Source organism: Topomyia yanbarensis, chromosome 3, assembly GCF_030247195.1.
Source record: "Topomyia yanbarensis strain Yona2022 chromosome 3, ASM3024719v1, whole genome shotgun sequence".
NCBI classification, from domain to species: Eukaryota; Metazoa; Arthropoda; class Insecta; order Diptera; family Culicidae; genus Topomyia; species Topomyia yanbarensis.
The window spans coordinates 422,254,243-422,275,451 of NC_080672.1; the positions used below are offsets into that span (position 1 = coordinate 422,254,243).

Sequence of the window (21,209 nt, forward strand, 5' to 3'; positions counted from 1 at the left end):
TTGCGTGATTTGATTGGTGTTTTGATTCGTGATTGCAGATTAATATTTCTCGGTTTCGAGTGAAAACAATCAGGGTATAATTTAATCTAGTTACTATTCTAAAATGCTCAAAGGAATCAACCGATCGGTGGTGTTACGAAGAAAAGATTATTATCGGAAGCTGGTCAGCACCTGGTCCCCCTTGACGACGGCGTTCAACACTCGACCCGAGAAGAGAATCAATTTCACCAAGAATGAAGTGGTAGGATGATTATATCTATTGCACAAGCTTAGATTTTTTTTTTCAAAAGCGTTCCAGTTATATTATTTTTAAAATATGTTGATTTTTATCTCCAAAATACTTAAACAAACGTGGGCTGATGAAATAATAAAAATAACTATCACATCAGCGAAGGTAAACTAATGAACTCGTCTGTCTTCCCCAGGGACTTTTCAACATACCAGAGCTGACCAGCTTTGAAGGATTCTACGCTCTCAAGGAGAAGGCTATCTTCAAAACAGACGATTTGATCAAAGAAGCAACTTCTTCCGAGCGAACGCGCAAAATGGTTACCATTTTCGACGAACTGTCGGACACCTTATGTAAAGTAGCAGATTTGTCGGAATTTATCCGACTGGCACACCCACAGGTCAAGTATAGCCACGCGGCGGAGGATGCCTGCATAACTATCAGTGGGATCGTAGAAAAATTAAACACCCACAAGAAGTTGTACAGGGCGCTGAAACAGGTGGTAGATGGGAACGATCTGATGAAGACAACCGACGTGGACAAACATGTGGCAGAATTGTTCCTGTTTGATTTCGAACAGAGTGGTATTCATATGACGGAAAATGATCGGAAAAAGGTGGTCTACTTGAATGATTGTATTTTGCAGCTTGGGCAGCGATTTATGGCCGGGGCAGTCCACCCACGGACGATAAAGAAAAGTGTTCTACCGGAGACCATCAGACCATTTTTTTCAACTGACGGTGATAATATTTTGGTTTCCGGGTTATATGCCGATTCGGCAAACAACATGGCTAGAGAAGCTGCCTACAGATTGTTTCTTTATCCGGACCAGGATCAGGAACAGTTGCTATCAGAACTGCTGAAAGCTAGGCATGAGCTGGCAACGGTCTGTGGCTTTAAGACGTACGCACACAGAGCATTAAAAGCTAGCACCGTTGAGACGCCTGAAATGGTGAACGAGTTCTTGCACACACTCAACGAAAAACTGGCGCCTCGTGCGGAACAGGATTTTGCCCGGATGCAACGAATGAAAAACGCAGAAAGTAGCTTCCAGTCCCCATTGGCTACGTGGGACACCCCCTATTTTACTTCTAGTCTGAAGAAACGCTGCCTAGGAACGTCGGCTTCTGAATTTTCGCCGTATTTCAGCCTTGGAGCTTGCATGGAAGGACTCAACCTGCTGATGAACAGTTTGTACGGAATCAGTCTAGAAGTAACTGAGATGGAGCCGGGCGAATCCTGGTCACATGACATCTACAAGCTTGCTGTGACACACGAATCCGAAGGACTTCTCGGGTACATTTACTGTGATCTGTTTGAACGGCAAGGAAAACCCAACCAAGACTGCCATTTTACCATCCAGGGAGGTAAGATAATGCCGGACGGAAGTTATCAGAATCCTATTGTTGTGGTAATGCTGAATTTGCCACAACCGCGTTGGTCCGGACCGACATTGCTGACACCGTCGATGGTAGATAATCTGTTTCATGAAATGGGACATGCCATGCACTCGATGCTTGCCCGAACCGAGTACCAGCATGTGACCGGAACTCGTTGCAGTACGGACTTCGCCGAAGTACCATCCGTTCTTATGGAATATTTTGCCAGTGATCCGCGCGTTTTGAGAACGTTCACAAAACATTTTCAGACGCAAGAACCTATGCCGGAGGATATGCTTCAGCGTTTGTGTGCCTCGAAGCATCTATGTTCCGCTAGTGAGACACAACTGCAGGTTTTCTACTCTGCACTGGATCAAGTATATCACGGAGATCCCTCCCGGCATCGCGAAAGCACAACGGAAACATTGCGAACCGTACAGGAACAATTCTACGGGTTACCGTACGTTGAAAATACCGCCTGGCAGTTACGGTTTAGCCACCTAGTGGGCTACGGTGCGAAATACTATTCCTATCTAATATCGAGAGCGATCGCATCGTGGATTTGGCAAACGTACTTTGAAAAAGATCCACTTAGTCGATCACAGGGAGAAAAATATCGTCGGGGATGTCTCGCCTACGGAGGAGGTATACCCAGTAGATTACTGGTGTCCAATTTCCTGGGAAGGGAAGTGACGCCGAGTAATTTGACGAAAAGTTTGATCACCGAGATTGATGGTTATGCCGGGCGGTTGCAAGACTTTGAAAGGGATATTTAAGACAGTAAGGATAACGGAATCGGGCCTTGGTTGATGAAATAAACAGTTGTGACGCTAAACTGCACTTTTTTGTACGTGTAACATATCCAAGTAGTCCTCGCTACTCAGCAAACGAAAAAAAAACTCAAGCATGATTTTTGAAAACACCGTAACTAACAAATGTAAACAAACTGAGATTATCACTCCCCCGCATTCTACGCATCTTAATGTACATGCTGACAAACATTCGTTTCATTATTCGGTAATGCAGCTGAAAAATGCGCAATCGAAATAATGACGAACAAACAACTGACACGTCAACAGTGCATAAATACAGTTTCGTCATGTTAGTTACGTTAGGTTTGGTACTGCTGTAACACTTACGTTATTTTAATTTAATCGGTTTTTGTAACTAAATTATTAAAATTTACTACAATCTTTCTACTAAAATGCTCAATATAGGTAATGTTTCCATAAGGGGAACAAGAGCACGCAGTTCCTTAATTCTAGCCAATATTTTAGAGAAAAAGAATACAAGTAATGTTATTCTAAGCACCACTAATGCACATTCAGCACATTTTTATTTTTGATTATCTAAATCTATCCTACAGTAGATCAAATCTAAATACTTGTGACAATGCGAGCAAAAATGAGACACTAAAATCGACTAATTGAAAAATGTCGAAAGTGTAAGAGTGATGCTCAGAATAACGTAACCTTTATTTGTCTTCAACACACTGCTCAAAAGTGACAAACTACAAATGTTGGTTGTCCTCATTGGCATACTGCCTCGGCCGAACAGTTCAGTTATAGAATTGATTAAAAAATGATAAGATTAGTCACGACAATTGACGAAACTGAAATAACGTAAGTGCAACAAAGATACCAAACCAACGAAACTAAAACGACGAAACTGTGAGCGTGATACAAATAACATCGTAACTTTAATTTTTCTTCAATCCGCTCTTTTAAATGTCTTGATCACGAATGTTCGTTCCATTCAATGGAAAGGCGTCTTTGGTGAGCATTCTGGATGAATAATTGGTGTAAAAATCGGCATGGTTTTTAAATAACATTTAAAACAAAATTTCGAAAATGTCATCGCTGTTTTCTCTGTTTGGGTGTAGTGCGAGTTTCGCTGTTTTCAAAAATCATGCTTGAACTATCCGCACGATATGCTGATTTTGCTAAGCAACGTGGTTATCCCAATAATTCTGGTTTTTCTTTCTATTGCATTCCAAATGATTATTTTTTAACATTTATTTGGAAGTTTGAACTTACCGATTATTAAACTTTTCAAGAACCTGCAGTCGGAGCGTTCCCGGACGAGTTGCCTTCAGAAGTGCTTGCCTTTGGTTTGTCAGAATTCTCACGCTTCTTCTTGCCACTATTTTGTCCATTCCCGCTAACTTGTTTAGCTTGCTTGCTTTGATCGTTGCTAGCTGATGGCTTTTCACTTTTATTCCTGTTCTTGTTTTTACTCCTACTGCTACTGTTACCATTGTTTGCACCAGTTGCACTTCCATTGGCCGCTGCATTTCTGTCTCCATAGTGTTTGTTGGGTCGTTTCTTGAGCTGTGGCCCAGTAAAGTAATTTGGTCCTTTACGGTGCTCACCGGTTTTAGCCTCGGAACTTGGTTCCAACCAGAAAGTCGTTCGGGTTTTCGAGTTCTGATAACCAGTTGTCTTCGGATCAATTTCATCTAACGACAGTAAGATATGAATTGTGGGGATTTTTCTGGTAGCCACTATCTGCTCTAGTCCTTCCTGCTGGGGGTCCCAATATTCTTCCACCCTAGAAAAAAAACTTACGTTGTTATAATCCCTTAGATAACCATTTACCTCACGTACTTGCTATAGCAGACTCGCGTCAGCTGATGCAGTTCAAAATCCTTCTTCATAATCTCGGCACAGCTGATGGTCTTCCCGGTACCACCACCGGAACCACTCCAGACCATGGATCGATACTCACCCGTTTCTAGGGCATTCTTTGCGTAATCAACTAGATTGAATATGCGCGAACCGCCCTTCACGTGCATCCACAGAAATCGTTCTGGCAGACCTTCGATCGGAATCTGTTCCTTCGAAAGTTCTTCCTCCACGTTTTTACCCTTTTTGTAGTGCATCATCTTTAATTCATTCACACGGGGCTGAAAAGAAGAAAAAAATCTGATGTTTATCAATTTTGGATGTAGACTGGTCAGTCATGAATGACGTTCAACCCGAGTTGAATCGCTTATGAGAACTTTGTTCATATTGTGTGCTCCGATGTGGGAGTTAGAGGTTGGAATTCGCTCTGGAATGTATTTTTTCATTACTGTCTTCTTAATCGTTTACCATCTATTTCTGATTGGTGCGGATGGGTGGGCTTGATCATTTTCTAACTGGAGAATGTGTTAAAGACTGGCACTTACGGTAAGTAGAAAGAAGTTAGCTAGCGATGAACAGCAGCAATAATCGAAAACAGTATGACCACAGACAAACAAACATAGGTACTTGAACATATCTCTTCATGTTAACGATAAATTTATGTGCGTTTTCAGTTGAGACAGTTGTCGTGTGTTCGATAATGACGCCGTTACCAAACAGTTTTTGGGGGGAATTTCCTAATAGTGTTATGGGATCTGTTTGTCTGTGGTATGAATTCTGATTAGTGTACTAGTAGGGTAACCGATTGTATTATGTTCCCATAATTGGTTACACAACTGTGGAGTACGAAAACATATATTTTGGAAATTTGCGATAGGAAACTTATACATAATACTAATTGTGAAGGGCGAAAAATATTTTGCTTCAGATATTTTGACACGAGTATTTTATCGCCGGTACTCGCATTTTTTCTCGAAGAGGTTTACGGCTGGGAATCTACTCTTATTTTTAATATAGAAACTAAAATTTCGTTTCTAATTAGGATTTTCTCAATATTGTGCTTTTCACCGAAGATTAGCATGCGACGGAATCAATTCAAAATAGCGAAAGAATTGAAAATACACCCTATTTACTTCATTTGCCCGGTTTAGAACAAACATATAGCAATATATAGGCCCTGTTGGTCAGGAATCAGACGGTCATGAATTGACAGTTTCACCCCTTCATTACCTGTTGAGCGCAAATTGGAAAATATTTGTTATTATTTTTTAGCACCCATTTAATTTATTGATTAGTGTGCCTTTTTGATTCCTAACTCGGTTCCTTTGTATCCTCCTAAGTTTTTTCTTGGTTAAAGACCAACCCAAGTAAACAATAAGCATTATAACGTAGCCTAATATCTGCTTTAGATCCACATACAAAGATGTCCTAAAAAGCCGTGAAGCCCTAAATACTTCTATAATGCTGATATTATGCCAGAAAAGGCGAAATATAGTGCTATTACTGTGCAGAGATTGACAGCTCGTTTCTGCAGTACTAATGCTATTATATAACAAAAGCGTACAAATGTCAAATTTGAAAGCCTTATATTAGCACAACTAATGCTATTAAAAGGCTTCAGTTGGTTGTCCGCCATGGTTTTAAAACCATTTCTTATGTTTCCTTTCGGTATGATGAGTAAAAAGATTTTTTTTTAAATTAAATATTCTGTTTAAAACCGTAATTGACTCTGTTCTAATGCATTGTAATGAATATCCAAGCAACCACTACGCCGCGAAAATGGCATCAATTCGGTTCTATAGTCGCTTATAGATCAACGGTAGCAGAGCTTGTAGGTTAAATATCGTATTTTAGTGCTGCTTAAAGGCCACTTTTGGCGAAATATTCGGCTGATATACTGCCTACTTCTACTTTTTCTATCGCGCCTATGGATACACGTCATAACAATTTGTGGTGGGTAGAACCCACTGGTTGAAAAAAAAAACGAAACAAAAACAGGGAATAAAAAGTTTGTTTTCTCGTTCTTTCTTTCAAGGTCTTTCTGTCGCATGCGCCGTTTGATTTTTTTGCAGTACAGCGTACGTTCCAGGCTCGAACTTCTGCCTTTAGATGATTTGGAAGTTACTTTGCTCCAAAGCGCTTGACGTTTGATCCATTTGGGAGTTGGCTAATCTAACTGATATTTGGCGTTCTTAAATTGAGGGATTTCTGTTGTGATTATACTGATAGTTGGGTGCAAGGTTTTGATCATATTTTTTAAAACTATCATTAGATGTGTACTAAATTGAAACAAATCGTCGCAATGTACCATATCATTTTATGGCTCAAAGGTTTTGTGCCCTTTAATTTGTTTACGACGACATGCCCAAACCTCGGAAGCTGATAAGGTTTCGTATGCTTACAATGTGTCTCATATCATATTTGTTTTGATTTGGAATTTATTATTTAGAGTAATGGAAATGTCAACTATAACAGGCATTAAAATGGCATCGGTGACTACCGTATCTGGCTTATAGCTATAAGGTTTATAAGCTGTACAATAGAGCCTCATATACCCATATACGACCTGTTTTAATGTTTAAAATTCGTAGTGTTTATAAGCATTAGCAAAGCTTGTATAAAGCTTATAGACATTTGCAAAGCTTGTATAGAACCCATAAGCTTCGAAAAGCTGTTATAAGGTGAATATAATGCTTGCTTTAGTGCTTAGTGGTTACTTGGGTATCCTTAATGGGTTTTCGTTCTCACATGAAATGAATGTTTACGAAAATTACCTTTAGTAAGTCTCGAACTGAGGTACCTTGCCTCGTCCTTCACGGTAAGTGCGCTGTTTGCTTTCTGGACTATATTGCATATGTTCGATTGAGATGAAATATGCCGAATATAATCTTCAAGAAGAGTTGCATAATAAATAAACCCACAGCTTAACAATAGCTTTATATCAGCTTTTTATTTGCTCTATAATGGCATTAAATGCACTTGTAAAGCTTACATGCTTTAAAGATCCTTGAAGCATGTACGCGTTATATCAGCTTTATATACGCATATAGAGCAAGCTATAATGCTATATGTCGGCTGTGCAGTTATGCATTATTGATGCTAATATAGAGCTTTATTGCGTTGTTATTGCTGTAATGGAGTTTCAATACAACATTAGTGCAAATGTATAGCCAATATAGTGCAATGGCTTAATGCTTATGGTTACTTGGGAATAGTCACTCGAAAACTGTTCATATAAAGATCAATTCAAAATAATATTTTTGTTACATTGCGGAATTGTAGAGGTTAAATCTTAAAAAATGGTGGTTTCGCAATCTTGTTTTTCTGCTTTTTTTGCTAATTTCCAGTGATAACCACAATATATTGATTTTTCGCCAATGAATGCAAACCCAACTCGGTGGCACGGCTGTCATTTATAATTTACATACACGGTAAAAAAACTTTGCCCATTTTACGTATTCAAATGGCCCATTTTCGGAAGTTATTCAAGTTGTCAAAAAATGGGTATTTTTTGTTTCTAACAATGAGTACTTTTTATCCATTTCACAACTACTCGATAAGGTAATGTCAATGGGTATATTGATCTTAACAGTGGGTGAAAACTCCTTAAGAATTATTTCAAGCAAGTTAACCTGCTAACAGTGATGTCCCTATCCTCTGTGCAGTAAAGAGAAATTGAGATTACTCCCCACACTCTGGCAAGCAAAACGAGAGCGCTTCTCTTTCGTTCATATACACCACCGTATTTGATATGTGTAGGCGCACGTTGATGGCAGAGGTAAATTTTCATACACCCAACACTGGAACGATCTAGAGTGTGGAGAAGAGCTCTTGAAATTCTCTGTGGCGCGCTCAGATAAATTCGCCACCGCGCGCGCCCCAGAGTCGCTGTGGTGTATTCACTGGCGTGTGATCTTTGATTTGTTTTCGTCTTACAAGCGGCATTGCGGGTGAGATTAATTTAATTTGCACAGGTTGTTGCGTTGTGTTGTGTGGATGGCGGTGGCTTATTTCAAGCTTATATGATTTTCTACTGAAAATTGCATAGTTGCTCGGTAAAGTTTGCGAGTTTATAGAGTGTTGTTACACTACCGTGGGAAGCCTAGGGGCAAACAAGGAAAACGTTTTACGTATCAATGTATCGGCTGGTATAAACAAAGTTTTATAATGATCTGTAGTATTAGATTAATCGTATAACAGATGTATTTTGTTCGCGCTATTTTTTGTTCGACTGAATAACTCAATGGTAAGCTAACTTATTTTGATTGCGAATTTGGCGACGCCAAAAAGTAAAGTGAACCATTACAAGTAATGTCCTGGTATTACACACGTTATCGATTATTATCATACGCAGGCATTGTAATTCTCTCTCACTCACGCGAGAAGAAGCTTATCCGATGTCCAACTTTTCCGAGATAAAGTCCTCATAAAACAAGATAACGTTCACGAGAATTCACATTGTTGCTTTTTTTTTTTTTCTGTAGCGCGTTATTAAAAATAATGACGTGCCAATTAGAAGCGCTTCTATTTGACCGGTACAGTGCTTTCAAGAGGTTACAGCACTGTAGATTTTTTAAAACATTTAATTTTTCTTTATTGGTTGAATTTTGCTTACTGGTGCTTTAGGATGCTGAAAATGATATTCCAAAAAATGAATCGCGAAAACAATAAATAAATATTCAACTTTTTTCGCAACGCCTCTTATGTATACCTCGAGTATACTGAAAACGTTAACCGTGTTTTTCTCTAAATAATTTTTTTTGATCTGGCCGGAAATGTAACTCGAACAAATGATTTTTGATCAGCCTAATTTTTTTACAGCATGTTCAAGATTACTTTCTCCAGCGATGTACGTGGGATTTAATTTTTTCATTGCATAATTTTTTAATAAGCAAACACATTTTCAGCGTTTTTCGACTAAAAAATGTACCATTTCGTGAAAAATCAAGACATAGAAAAAATCTTACGTATGCTGCTTGCTGTCGTTCTAAGAAGTTTAAAAAGCTTTGGTTTTTGGCTCTGGATCAAAAATTACGGGACATAGAGTTCCGGCCGTAGACCCCTTCCAAAAAAAACTCCCCGACGGGAAAGCGCTGCACAGCCGCCATCTTGTGACGAAATTACTCGAATAAATCATTTTTTTGCAATGAAGTAATGTTATATATCTCATTAACCCTCTGGAAGTCGCGCTTGTGGCCCACTGAACGAGCAGCCGCTAATGCTTTAAGACGGGTTCGCTAGATTTTCAGAGCAGCGTGCACTGCCGGAAAGTTAAACAAGATCTCGATTCATCTCATTATTGCGTCAAGATAAATTCCCGAAATATGCCTATTTTTCGTGCTCTATAGTGGTGTAACCCCTCAATAATTAGTTCTGGAATCTTTTGACGGTATTTTTCTTCTGTGCCATCATTTAAATAAATTACCTGGTTTTCTCTCGAATTTCCATGCGATGGAATAATAAGAGAGAGAATTAAAATTAAAACCTAACATGTTCGGGTACGAGTATAGCAAAGAAGTTCAAAATGGCAAATCCACCGTCTTTGCAGTACAGACTAAATTGTTCCAAAGAACGTTTATCTGTTTACCGTGATTTTATAATTTGTAAAACTTATAATATTAAGTTTATGTATCAGAGGATGATTATGACCTCACCGAATAAAAATCTTCTTGAACCTATAGTTGATTTCGTGACGTGAGGATGTGCTTTTGTTTTCATTTCGATCCGAAAAAGGAATACGATCTACGTTTATCCCAAAAATTAACGTAAACTTCGTATTCTATACATATATTAATCAATTCACCTGTAAGTATTCATGCATACACTTCGAATCGAGTACACTTCCGTGATATTTATTCTTAGTCCAATTAGGTGATTAAAATTTTCTGATAAACAGAAATATAGGATTTGATTCCTGATGAAATAAGTTTTTATGGATATTTAGTAATATTATATCAGACAATACTAATTATCCTCAACATATTCCATTTTCTTCTCTAAATTTATCAATTTCGAATGCTCTAGTAATGTTAACAAAGTAAATACATAATAGTTTAATAGTTCCGCACTTAAGGTGTGAGTCGCATTTTAGTCATGCTTGGGTCAGTAAAAGCCAAATATTTTACGCTTTTTGGCTATTCTCGAGCGACGAAGCGATACAAAAAAATATTTCGTTCTAATTCTAATATAATTTTTTTGAAAATCTACACTTGTACTGCATTACAACGATAGCATTAGTTAGACTAATAATATAGTGCAATAAAAGCAGAATGTTGAAAGTTGTTCTACGTGTCTTATGAACTGCCCTAGAATTTTAATTGCAAATATGGGAAATCGTTCAACGTATCTTTGGTATGTGTGCAGAGAACTAGAATATTTGAGTGAAAATCCTGCTAAAAAATCGATGAAAAGTTCTATGGGCGATGTCAATATATTAAACGAAAGCATTTAATACCAAAAATGATAAAAAAAATGTTAAGATTGTTTATTAACCAATTTATGTATGTGAAACTTCTTGTACCATTACCACTACCATGTATCATTAATATAGCCATTGCTAATTACGGCTCCTATGGGACATGCAACTATATATACATTAGCTCAACTATATATAACTTTCATACTCGGTCATACAAACAACGGGTTGTTAAGAACCGGCCACCATACCAGAATTTGCTTTTTTCCATATATATATTTTGACAACATACCATTCAAGCACCATTTTAATTCTTTCCCATTTTAATTCTGTCGATTGATGATTTTTTTTTTTTTACACGATGGCTTCTGAAGAAAGCTTCGTTGACACTAAAGTAGCCTGACGCTTTATCCTATTGAGCTATCGCCGTAATATTATAGAACGTAGTTTTTTATATCATGTTTATCTACAGGTTTTTGGAATCTTTCGAAATTCCTCGGAAATCCCCTGTTCGAAGATCGTGCAAGATGTTTTCATAAGGCGAACTTTTTTCTATATTTTCATTGATATAAAAGTTCGCAAGCGATCTTTTCTTCTTCCGATATTTGCTTGAACCGAAGAATGTTCCCAAACATCGGCACTCTTGAAGTTCACTGACGATTTTTTCCGTAGTGATATTTTATATCAGTGAACTTTTTATTAGAAAATCGGCGATGAAAAGATTCTGTTGTGAACATTGATATTTTGATATTTTCCCAACACTAACTTTTTGATAAAACACCTCATTCAAGAAAGTTATAATGAGGAATAATTTATCACATAAAAATCGCTTGTTTAAACTTGAGGAAACACCTTACTTGTTACTTGAAAATACGAAAATTTCATAGAGATTGACAGAGATTCCGACAGATACTACCAGATACCTAATACTTTGTTTTGCTGTTGATATTACGTGCAATGAATCCGTGCATTATAATTACGGTCTAAAATACTAACTGACGCAAAAATCTAGAATACGTATAATAAACATTGTTGCTGTTGACCCATTTATAACATCCTTTTATGGAACACAAGATTCATTGTTCATTTAAAATAAGCGTGAACACTAGTGGCCTTTTTTCTTGACCCCGAAACTGAGCCAATTTATTTCGCTCATTGACGCGCAGAATCCCGGTCCTAGCTCCCATGCTCTTGAAACATTCGCTTTCGCCTGCTGTTTAAACGATTTCCACGCAAAATAATAGACAAATAAACAAATGAATAACGGGTGTACGCTCAATTGTGATGTTGTATGTAAATTAATCATCGTCACAAGCGTATACCTAATTTTACTGAATATGTCAAGCCTGTCGACGAAATCTAAGATTTCGTTTTAAACTTGTAGGATTAAGTTATAATAAAACTATTAATACTTATAACACGAGTTTGCATATCAGGTGCCTCTGGTCATTATAAAACTCTATACGATGATACGTAAAAAGTTTTCCCAATTTGCTCCGAGGACCGAGTACTTTTAGTTTTGCAGGTAGTGTAACAATACTTTATAAACTCGTTCGCTTTACCAACGCAACAACCTGTGCAAATCAAATCAATCTCACTCGCAATGCCGCTTGTAAGACGAAAACAAACCAAAGATCACACGCCAGTGAATACACCACAGCGACTCTGCGGCGCGCGCGGTGGTGACTTTATCTGAGCGCGCCACAGAGAATTTAAAGAGCAAGAGAGCACGGTTATCTCGCACCCAACTACCTCAACACCAGCGCACACTTGAAATCGGTCTTTACAGCTCCGAAAGAAAGAGCGTTCTGCTTTTTTCTGTGGTGTGTGATCATTGTATCCTCTGTGTAGGCATCACACTTACGCGCCAGTGCATCACTAGGGTGAAATGCCATCACTGCCTGCTAACTAAGGATCGTAGCGGAACCTGCAAATTATCGGCCTGCATCGGAGTCCGTGGTGGAAACGGAACATTTCGGCAATGCTCCGGAAACAACGGCTGTTTAGACTACTGAGGATGTTGCAAATATGCACTAGTTCGGCATTTTTAGAACAGCCAAAAGATCCAGCCATCAAGAATATATCCAGTTGGCGGTTTTATTTTGTTAATGAGTTTTGGAATAGGAACTCTATCTAGATTCCTATACTTTTGTAAGGAGACAATAATGTGAAATGAGTGTTTTTTATGTTTTTTTTAAATTCAGAAACAATTCTATTGACAGTATTTTTAATTCTTGCGCGATTTTCATAAATGGGTATTTTTCACGCATTTTGTTGTAACAATTCTGTGAAAAATAATGGGTAAACTATACCCAGGTTGACGTACAAGGTTTGTATCCATTTATGGGTACAAACTCTTTACCCATTTAATGGGTTATTCCACTTTTATTGAAAATGCGTAGTTTTCTACGCATTAATGGGTACTTTATTTGATCAATGTACATCATGAATAGGGTGACCATATCAGACGGCTATAAAACCAGGACAGTCGTAAGGGCAATCCTACCCGCGTTGATGCAAAGTCAATCTGACGGTACTTCCTGCTCGAACATACCTGGCAGATTTTTTCAAAATTTTTGGCAATGAAAAAATTTTGCATTCAATTTCTGCACTACATCAGATTTATACACATGCGGCTCTTTTCATACTAATCAATGAAAACTGGCTGCAGATGTTGGAGAATTGAAGTACAGCAGAAACATCAACAGTATCACATGAGGTATTTGTTTACTTTGAAATCTCTCTCGTGAGGCAGAATCGAAATAACTACAAAAATTATTGATTAAAAATATTTGCCTTTTAGCGATTGATATATCGTGATTCAATTTATCAAAAGTGGCAAATTGGTTGTTGGTGGATCACGACATTCCATACTCTTTATTATGTAGGATATTATAGAAAGTTTAACCCTACAACGGTTTCGTAAACGGTTTTGTGGGGGTACATTCGTACCCCAGAACTAAAATCGCACTAATATGTCCAATTTTTATTGAATATTATTATAAATTGGACAGTTTTATTCTAAAGTCGTTCGTAAAGTAGCCTGTTCGTATTTTTCCTATTTTATTATGTAATAATTTAATTTTTTATACAACAAGTCTTTGAAAATACGTCAAAGTTCTCTTTTTCCCTAATATTACTATAACACCGGTAATTTCCAAACGATTTTGACCATCTATGCGGCGGTGTGAACATTATTAAATTTGCTTTGGAACAAGTAGCAAATTATTTAGAAACCGGTCGAACAGTGTATTTATTCCGATACTTTTTTGAAAACCAAATGCCAATACAAACAGAAAAAATACAGCAATAAGCAGTAACAGCTATAAAACAGGAAGGCGTCGAAGGAACAGGTAGAGCCGGTGCATAGTACGCAATCGTGAACCGGTGTACTCAATAATAGTAAGCATTTGTTACCCCCTCGTTAATAGGCCTAGGTAATTTTCAGAATGCGTCGGCAAAATGCTATGGTAACGAATTAAATCGTAAACAATCTTATTGTGAATGACACATGTTGTCTAAATCGACGAGTAAAATATTGCTCAGCTATGTTTACTACTAAATACCTATTTCTAACAGTTCGTACCCTGAGCAGGTGAATCGCTGTAACAATCCAGATTAAGAAAATTCATAGAGTTCATCATCCACTTGTTTCTTCCGCATGTCCAAGTCCATGTAAACAGCACAAGAAAACTGTCAAAAATGAACGCTCGAGTTCATTTGTGACGTCAGTGTAAAGTATTCAATTGATCTGTCACTCTGACGGTGAACCGAGTTCATCGAGGGGTTACATTTAGATGGTACGCATGGGAAGCCTTTGACCACTCTATCTTGAGTTTATCTTTGGTACTACCACTGAAAACTGACATACAAATAAAGTTTTTAACTTGTGTAAGAAATAAAACTGTCGCTTTGAAATGACAACAACAAGTAGCAACTTGCCACTGGCCGGCGCTTCGACCGGTCAGCAATCGCTATACGGGACTTGTGTGAAAACTTGGATACAATGGTGGCTCACGCATGCGAACATATATGCGATGGTGACTTTCAACGTATTTTCATTCAAATGTTTACCCAGGTTTTTCGGGTAAGTTTGTTCCAGCTTATATGTCTGTTCTCTGTGGTACTACCCACTCGAAAATTACCGAGGGGGAATAACCTACCAGAAAGTGTGCAACAAACCAAAACCTGAGATTTACCTGAGAAATTATTGATGCACAATTTCATGTTTTTATTCAGATGCAAATTTTTTTAGCGTCACAATTTAAATTTCTTGGAAATATGGGATAATAATAAGGATTTTCATGTGTTTCGTGTCACATTTTGATACGACGACAGAGAAGGAGATTTACCTGAGCCAGTCCGTTACTCCTTTGACGATCTTGTTTCTTACCAGTTGCGTTGATCCTCCATTTGCATCTCCTATTGCCGGCGTTGATTGCTGTCTTCTTTAAGGAGTTTTCTCTTATTGAAACACTACGGAGTTAGTATCACTTTGAAACTTAATTTATTCAAAAAATATTTGCAAACGTTATCTCAAAGCTACATGTTTCCCGCGCGATTCGTATATCGCTACGGGAAAATTTATCCCTTTTAGTCAAAACGTTTTTCCCTATTCTCCTATTTTACGACTTAAATTTCTTGTGGTCTCAGAAGGGCGAATTTCCTATTTATTTACTTATATATTTGGGCCTGCCTCTTCAAAACTGACGTATTTAACCCCAATACAGATTCTTGCTATTCAATCCTATTCCAGTCCCGTATGGGCTCACAAAGTATGCAGCTACATTTGTACTGCTTTCTAAGATTTTATTACTATCCTAACCGCAGAGAAAGTGAGAAGGAAAAACCAAAGCTAGCTAATCGGACTGCGTATGGCACGCTTATGTAAATTAGGTGCGGGAGGTTGGTAAATAGACAGAGTGATCCCTTTTCTGTGTTTTTTTCATTCCATTTTCGGGATTTTAAGATCAACGTCAACCTTCCCTACGCGATGCATCGATGCATTTCTTATACAAGGATGGCAATGAAAAACAATCTCGTTTGCGCGGCAACAGTCCAGATCATTTTTGGAATAAAACAAAGTATGCAAAGTGGCTTTTTGTGACAAAATTCTCATGTACAGAAAGTTTCATTAAAATCTGAGAGAGTGCTGCCAACATTTGTTCGAGCTGGCGCGAAATTCGTCTAAAACGACATTTCGAGAAAATCGATTTTAAAATTTCAAATTGGTACACGAAGCGCGCTTGGAAGCGCTGTAACTTTCGATCTATTTCTTGGATCTTTATAAAAATTTGGGAAACCATTCGCAAGGAGTTGTACTTTCAGATAAAGTAATAAAAAATTTCGATTTCATGAAAAATGAAAAAGTAGTTAACCCCTTAATAAAAATATGCTTAGTTGCTAAATTAGACAATATCTTCTCGCAAACTGAGTTTTATTGGATTCTGAGATGATTATGACTTTCATTGGTTTAGTTTTCAATAAAAATACACTGAAGAAAAAAATTAAGTTTGGACAAGGACAAGTTTTTTTCAAATAACTTTTTTCCTCAAAAGTGCCTAACATAAATTTTTGACGGTAGGTAGAGAAAATAATTATCTATCTTGTAACAAAATTTCATCCAAATCAAAAATGGTTTTTTTGTAAATCGACTTTAAATTTTTAAAATCGATCAATGAAGAATTTTTTCAATATTTTTATTCGAAAATTTGACTAATTTTGTGAAAACCAATCCTACAACATTTTTTTGTAGGATTTGTCATTTTAGACTTATTTTGGCCCTTTTCAAAAGATAGTCTAGATCATTTTTGGAAAAACAAAATATGCAAAGTGGCTTTTTGTGACAAAGTCTTCATGTACATAAAGTTTCATTATAATCTGAGAGGGTGCTGCCAACTCTGAATACGATTTGGCGCGAAATTATATGCTTATAGGAGACATTGGGGGTCGATGGGTCAATTGGAAGGAATTGGAGGCTGCGGCGGTGATCACGATACTGTTGGGAATATGTGATGACATTATCACAGTTCCTCGATGGAAGAGTGGTTAACGCACCCAACTAGAGACTGGGAGATCGCAGGTTCGATTCCTGCTTGAGGACATATCTTTTCTCACTCAGTGTTTCCAATAAAAAAGTGAATTTTCACCGTTTCTTCATTCTAACCGTTCCGGTCATTCTTTCTCTGTCTGTTTTACAGTGGACACGTTCATTAAAATCCTTGAAAAAGGGAAAAAAACAAAGACTCACGTCAAAATAAGGAATGTATGAACTCCCATTACACAGCAGGCGCGCAGACAAATGTTTCCCCTCCACGAAAGAAAGTCTCCCCGTGCAATAGGAAGTTGCGTGCACGAGATCCGACAGATAATCAATAATACTTGTTATTATTTTTACTTTGTAAACATATCAAAGATCAACAGCTCCGTTAAGCTACTGCTATGAACCGTGCCGAATAAACGAATTAAAAAAAACTTGAATTCTCAAAATCTTCCATTAACTTCCATTAACCCATTACATTAAGAGCACCCACGATGCATAGTTTTATTACTTAATAAAAAAAAAAGCTTTCGTTTTAAATTGGAGCAAAGAGAAGGGGTTCACATCTTAGGTAGAGTCAATAGCAGTTGACTTTTGACCACGTCACTCTTCCTAACCAGAACCGCTTCCCTACCGACAATGGGTATCGGTCGCCTGCATTAAACTATTTGAAGAGAAATATTCTTGAATGAAATTCTTTAGCGTCTTCCACATAACTTAACACCTTCTTACCGTGGCTGTGGTAGAAGGCGCGCTTCTCGCTCTGCCCATCAACATCTTTCGCATCACCCACTTTCGCACATTATAGCAGGGAGCTTCGTTTTATGAGACCTGTCTAACCAGTTGTGGGTGGCAAATTAAATAACTGAGGGATGATTTCAATGACAATGAAGACACGATTCGGTTCGAATCATAATCATGGGCAAATTGCTTGCTGCTTGCTGCTGCTGTTGAAAGGAGGGGATGAATATAAGTGAGTACAAGTCAATAAGAAAACGATCATAGCCGGGAATCATCAATTGGAAGAAGGAGGATGAACTCTTGAGCTTGTCGGCGAAAGTTCGCACTCAATCGATGGGAAAAAGACGACGTCAGCAACAAGCTGCCAGTGCTGCCGAGAATAATTAAATAAATATGATGGTGGTAACGACTCAATAGATAGAGGGTGTAGTGGCCCAGCTTGTTTGGTTGAAACAGCGATGGAAGGTAGTGGGATCGAATACTGGTTAGTAGACACATCATTCGACGGGTAACTTAAAATTACTTTTCGATAATATGTTATCCATCCCTATAAATTTTGGCTTCGTTGCTAAGAACTAGAATAATAACAAAAATTAAATGGAAATAATCGATTTCGAGCGCAACGAAAACTCAAATCGAGCACCTTAATTTTCGACGTCCCATTTGCGGCAATACGTTGTACAAAATTGACAGATCCTTCAATTTTGATCTAACGCATGGCCTGGTAGCTACAAAATCGAACAGAATTGCGTATCCAAGAAGGCGGGATTCAGCTTTCTGGTCCCGATGCTAGTTCGATTCCAGCGACGAATATATATTTCAGCAACCGACTGGATTCAGACGAGTGAGTGTCCCGTTTCGCACATAGATGCGATTCAATTAACTTTTTTCCTCGTTTTCCAAAGGCTCCTACGGTTTGAATGGTGGCAAATAAAATATTCCAGACCCAAAACTAAGTTATTTGCAATTCAATTTTAAACTGGAGCAATTACATCTTGACATTTTACTGACAAATTTGATTGCGTGTATTGGGTATTGCTTGATATGTTTAGGGTGAAAATGTAGTGCAGTGTTGATTGAAGTTGATAATGATTGAAGATGAAAATAAGGTGAGATGAAGCCTTTTGCAATTGAAAATTAAGCTGTTCGGCTAATGAATCCGATAGACAAAATATTCCCAGCGAATCTATCCCCAGTATTTCAGCATTTCTAAAAGTTTTACTTGATGTCCGAACCTTCATCTAAATTCTCCAACAAATATTGAACTAATTATAAGTTCACTTGTAATCGTTGGCGCGTTTTCGAAACCAAAAAAAAAAAATCCTGCGTTACGGTGCAATTATGCTGAACAATCATTCTTTGATATTTATCCGGCAATGGTCGACCATTCAGCAGCAAGAAGATCCCAACCAACAACGACGAGAAGTTAATTGAATTTATTGAAATATCATTTACACCCTCCCACTTGATGGGTGCGAAAATGCTGCTCAAAGATAACTTCGAAACTTGTGGAATGTAGAATGGTGGGTGGTGCTGACCGCCATCGTTTATGCGTGTTTATCGGTTTCCAGGAAAACTGGTGGCAATGTTTTCTCTCGTTTCCTAACAGTCATATCAATTCAAATAGATTTAGGCGATTCGGGAATTCTTTCCCATCAATCGGCAGCTTTTTTCATTCTAATCTGTGGGTTGAATTGTTTGATATCCTGTTCTTATCCTCGTTAATTAATTCATTTAACATATTGCAATGATAACTGAATAATTTGGGAAAGTTGATTGGTCAAATATTCACATTCTCTGGAATTCTTGTCAAAGAATGGTAATTTTAGTTCACGTTATTTCTAAATTGTCTATAGAGAGTCGACTCAACAACAATTCCAAAGTAAATTTTTTTTTCGAGTGTTATCCTACTGGAGCTGTAGAACTAGGTTCTCGGAAGGTCTCCCCATCAGTATCACTCACTACAATCGCAGACGATACGGGAAATTAACTTGTCACCCACTAAAATTAACTAACTTTTAACTTTAATAAACTTGTCACCCACTAAAACACTGGTTACAGCGGCTCGGATATGTGCGGGCGTAGGGACTTCGCGATCATCGCGAAAGGACCGAGCGTTTGTATGTTAACGTCTTCGATCGCGTGTGCGTTTAAATGTCGCGAGTGCTAACGTATATGTAACTTCGCTTGTATTAATTCTATTTTATAACCTTGTGCCTTTCGCATATTCGCGTGTGTTCTTGGATGATCGCACGCGGACCTTGAATATGATACTTAATTTTTGGTGTACGGTTCAGATGCTAGAAGAGAGTGTGTTCTTCCATATCACTAGAGTTCGCGCTCATGTCGCTATGGAACGTGTTATCTAGTGGAGCTTTATTTTTTGATTGGTCCTACTGAATGTATGGACCTAATTTGCTAGGACGATTCATTACCGCGCGAACACGTACGTTTGTGGGTTCGCGTTTAAGACCGCGTTTGTAACTTCGTAAGTACTAAAACGTTCACCTTTTACCGAGATGTTACCAAGTTTGCACGATCGCGGGCGTAGGTGTGCGTGGATGATCGCGAAGGGCTTAAACGTTCGTATGTTAACGAGTTTGTCGCGTTTTCTCGCGCGAATAAATTCGATTTTGCAAACCGCCATTCACATATTCGCGTGTGTTCTTGGACGGTCACGCGGACCGTCATTCTTATATTTAGTTTTTGGTGTAAGCTTTACATTCTGACAGGGAGTGAGTTACCCCATATCACTAGAGTTGCCGGTGATGTCGCCATGAAACGTGTTTTCCAGTGGATATGAGAGCTTTCTTTTTTTTATTGGTCCAATCGAAGACATGTACCTAGACTGCTGGTACCGAGGATAGAGTTTCGGAAGTGACCGATTCAGGATCGTGCGAGCACGGGAGCTTGTAGATTCACGCTTGAAACCGAAATTTATAAGAGCACCTCATCACCGGGATATTATCATGTTTGCGAGATCGCGTGTATAGGTTGCGTGGATGATCGTGAAGGGCTCAAGCATTTGTATATTAACGTGTTTGTCGCGTGTATGTGACTTTCGGTATATAAAAGTTGATTTTATAACCGTTTGTTCATTCGCATATTGGCGTGTTTTTAGATTATTGCGCGGACCGTGAATCTGATACTTAATTTTCAGTGCACGGTTCAGATGCTAGAAGAGAGTTGTATTCCTCATATCACTAAATTTCCCGGTTCTGCGGCCATAGAGCGCATTGTTTAGTAGATATTGCCATTTTGTTTGGTCCACCTGAAGGTATTGGATGCTGTTAGGGCCGAGGATAGGGACTACTGGACGTAACCGGTTTATTATCGTGCGAACACGGACGTTTGTAGGTTCATTCCCGAGACCGCGTTGGTGAATTTATGTGCTAAAACTTTCAATTAGTCTCCGGGGTGTTATCCTGTATGCGTGATCGCGGGCACAGGTGTGCGTGGATGATCGCGAAGGACTCGAGCGTTTGTATGTTAACGTTTTTGTCGCGTGTGCTAGCGTGTATGTAACTTTGCGTGTATAAATTATTTCCTTGATCGTGTGGCTTTTCGCATGTTCTCAAACGATCGCTATCAAAACGCAACTTGATTTAAAGGCACAAATCCTCGACTATGTACGGGGAACGTGCCATTTGAGCCAATATATTGATTCCTGAAACGATCGCGCGCGGACCGTGAATCTGATACTTAATTTTAAGTGTATGGATCAAATGCTAGAAGAGAGTGAGTTCTCCCATTTCATTAGAGTTTCCGGCCATGTCGCCAC

General features: G+C 38.3%; 2 protein-coding genes across 4 annotated transcripts in view; one reads left to right on the forward strand and one right to left on the reverse strand.

The window, feature by feature from the left end:
• LOC131690726 (mitochondrial intermediate peptidase) lies at positions 1-2,434 on the forward strand. Its single transcript, XM_058976683.1, has 2 exons — positions 1-241; positions 426-2,434. The coding sequence occupies exons 1-2, from the start codon at positions 104-106 to the stop codon at positions 2,382-2,384; spliced, it is 2,097 nt and encodes a 698-aa protein (XP_058832666.1). The 5' UTR covers positions 1-103; the 3' UTR covers positions 2,385-2,434.
• Positions 2,435-3,608: 1,174 nt separating this feature from the next.
• LOC131693953 (ribonuclease P protein subunit p25-like protein) overlaps positions 3,609-21,209 on the reverse strand; it is a 139,099-nt gene continuing 121,498 nt past the window's right edge. For 2 of the 3 annotated variants that reach the window (XM_058982252.1, XM_058982251.1), the window contains 2 exons: positions 4,215-4,513; positions 3,609-4,158 (listed from right to left, as the gene is read on the reverse strand). In XM_058982252.1, coding sequence (XP_058838235.1) covers positions 3,660-4,158; positions 4,215-4,492 — 777 coding nt within the window. In that variant the 5' untranslated portion in view covers positions 4,493-4,513 and the 3' untranslated portion in view covers positions 3,609-3,659. Of the gene's footprint in view, positions 4,159-4,214; positions 4,514-4,700; positions 4,785-21,209 lie in introns of those variants that run through there. The other variant, XM_058982250.1, reaches the window with a different exon arrangement.

What these genes read in the sequence shown, in the direction of transcription:
- LOC131690726 (XM_058976683.1), top strand. Translation starts at nt 104, where the DNA reads ATGCTCAAAGGAATCAACCGATCGGTGGTGTTACGAAGAAAAGATTAT. An exon ending in ATTTCACCAAGAATGAAGTG is followed by an intron (nt 242 to 425) that starts GTAGGATGATTA and finishes TGTCTTCCCCAG; the next exon opens with GGACTTTTCAACATACCAGA.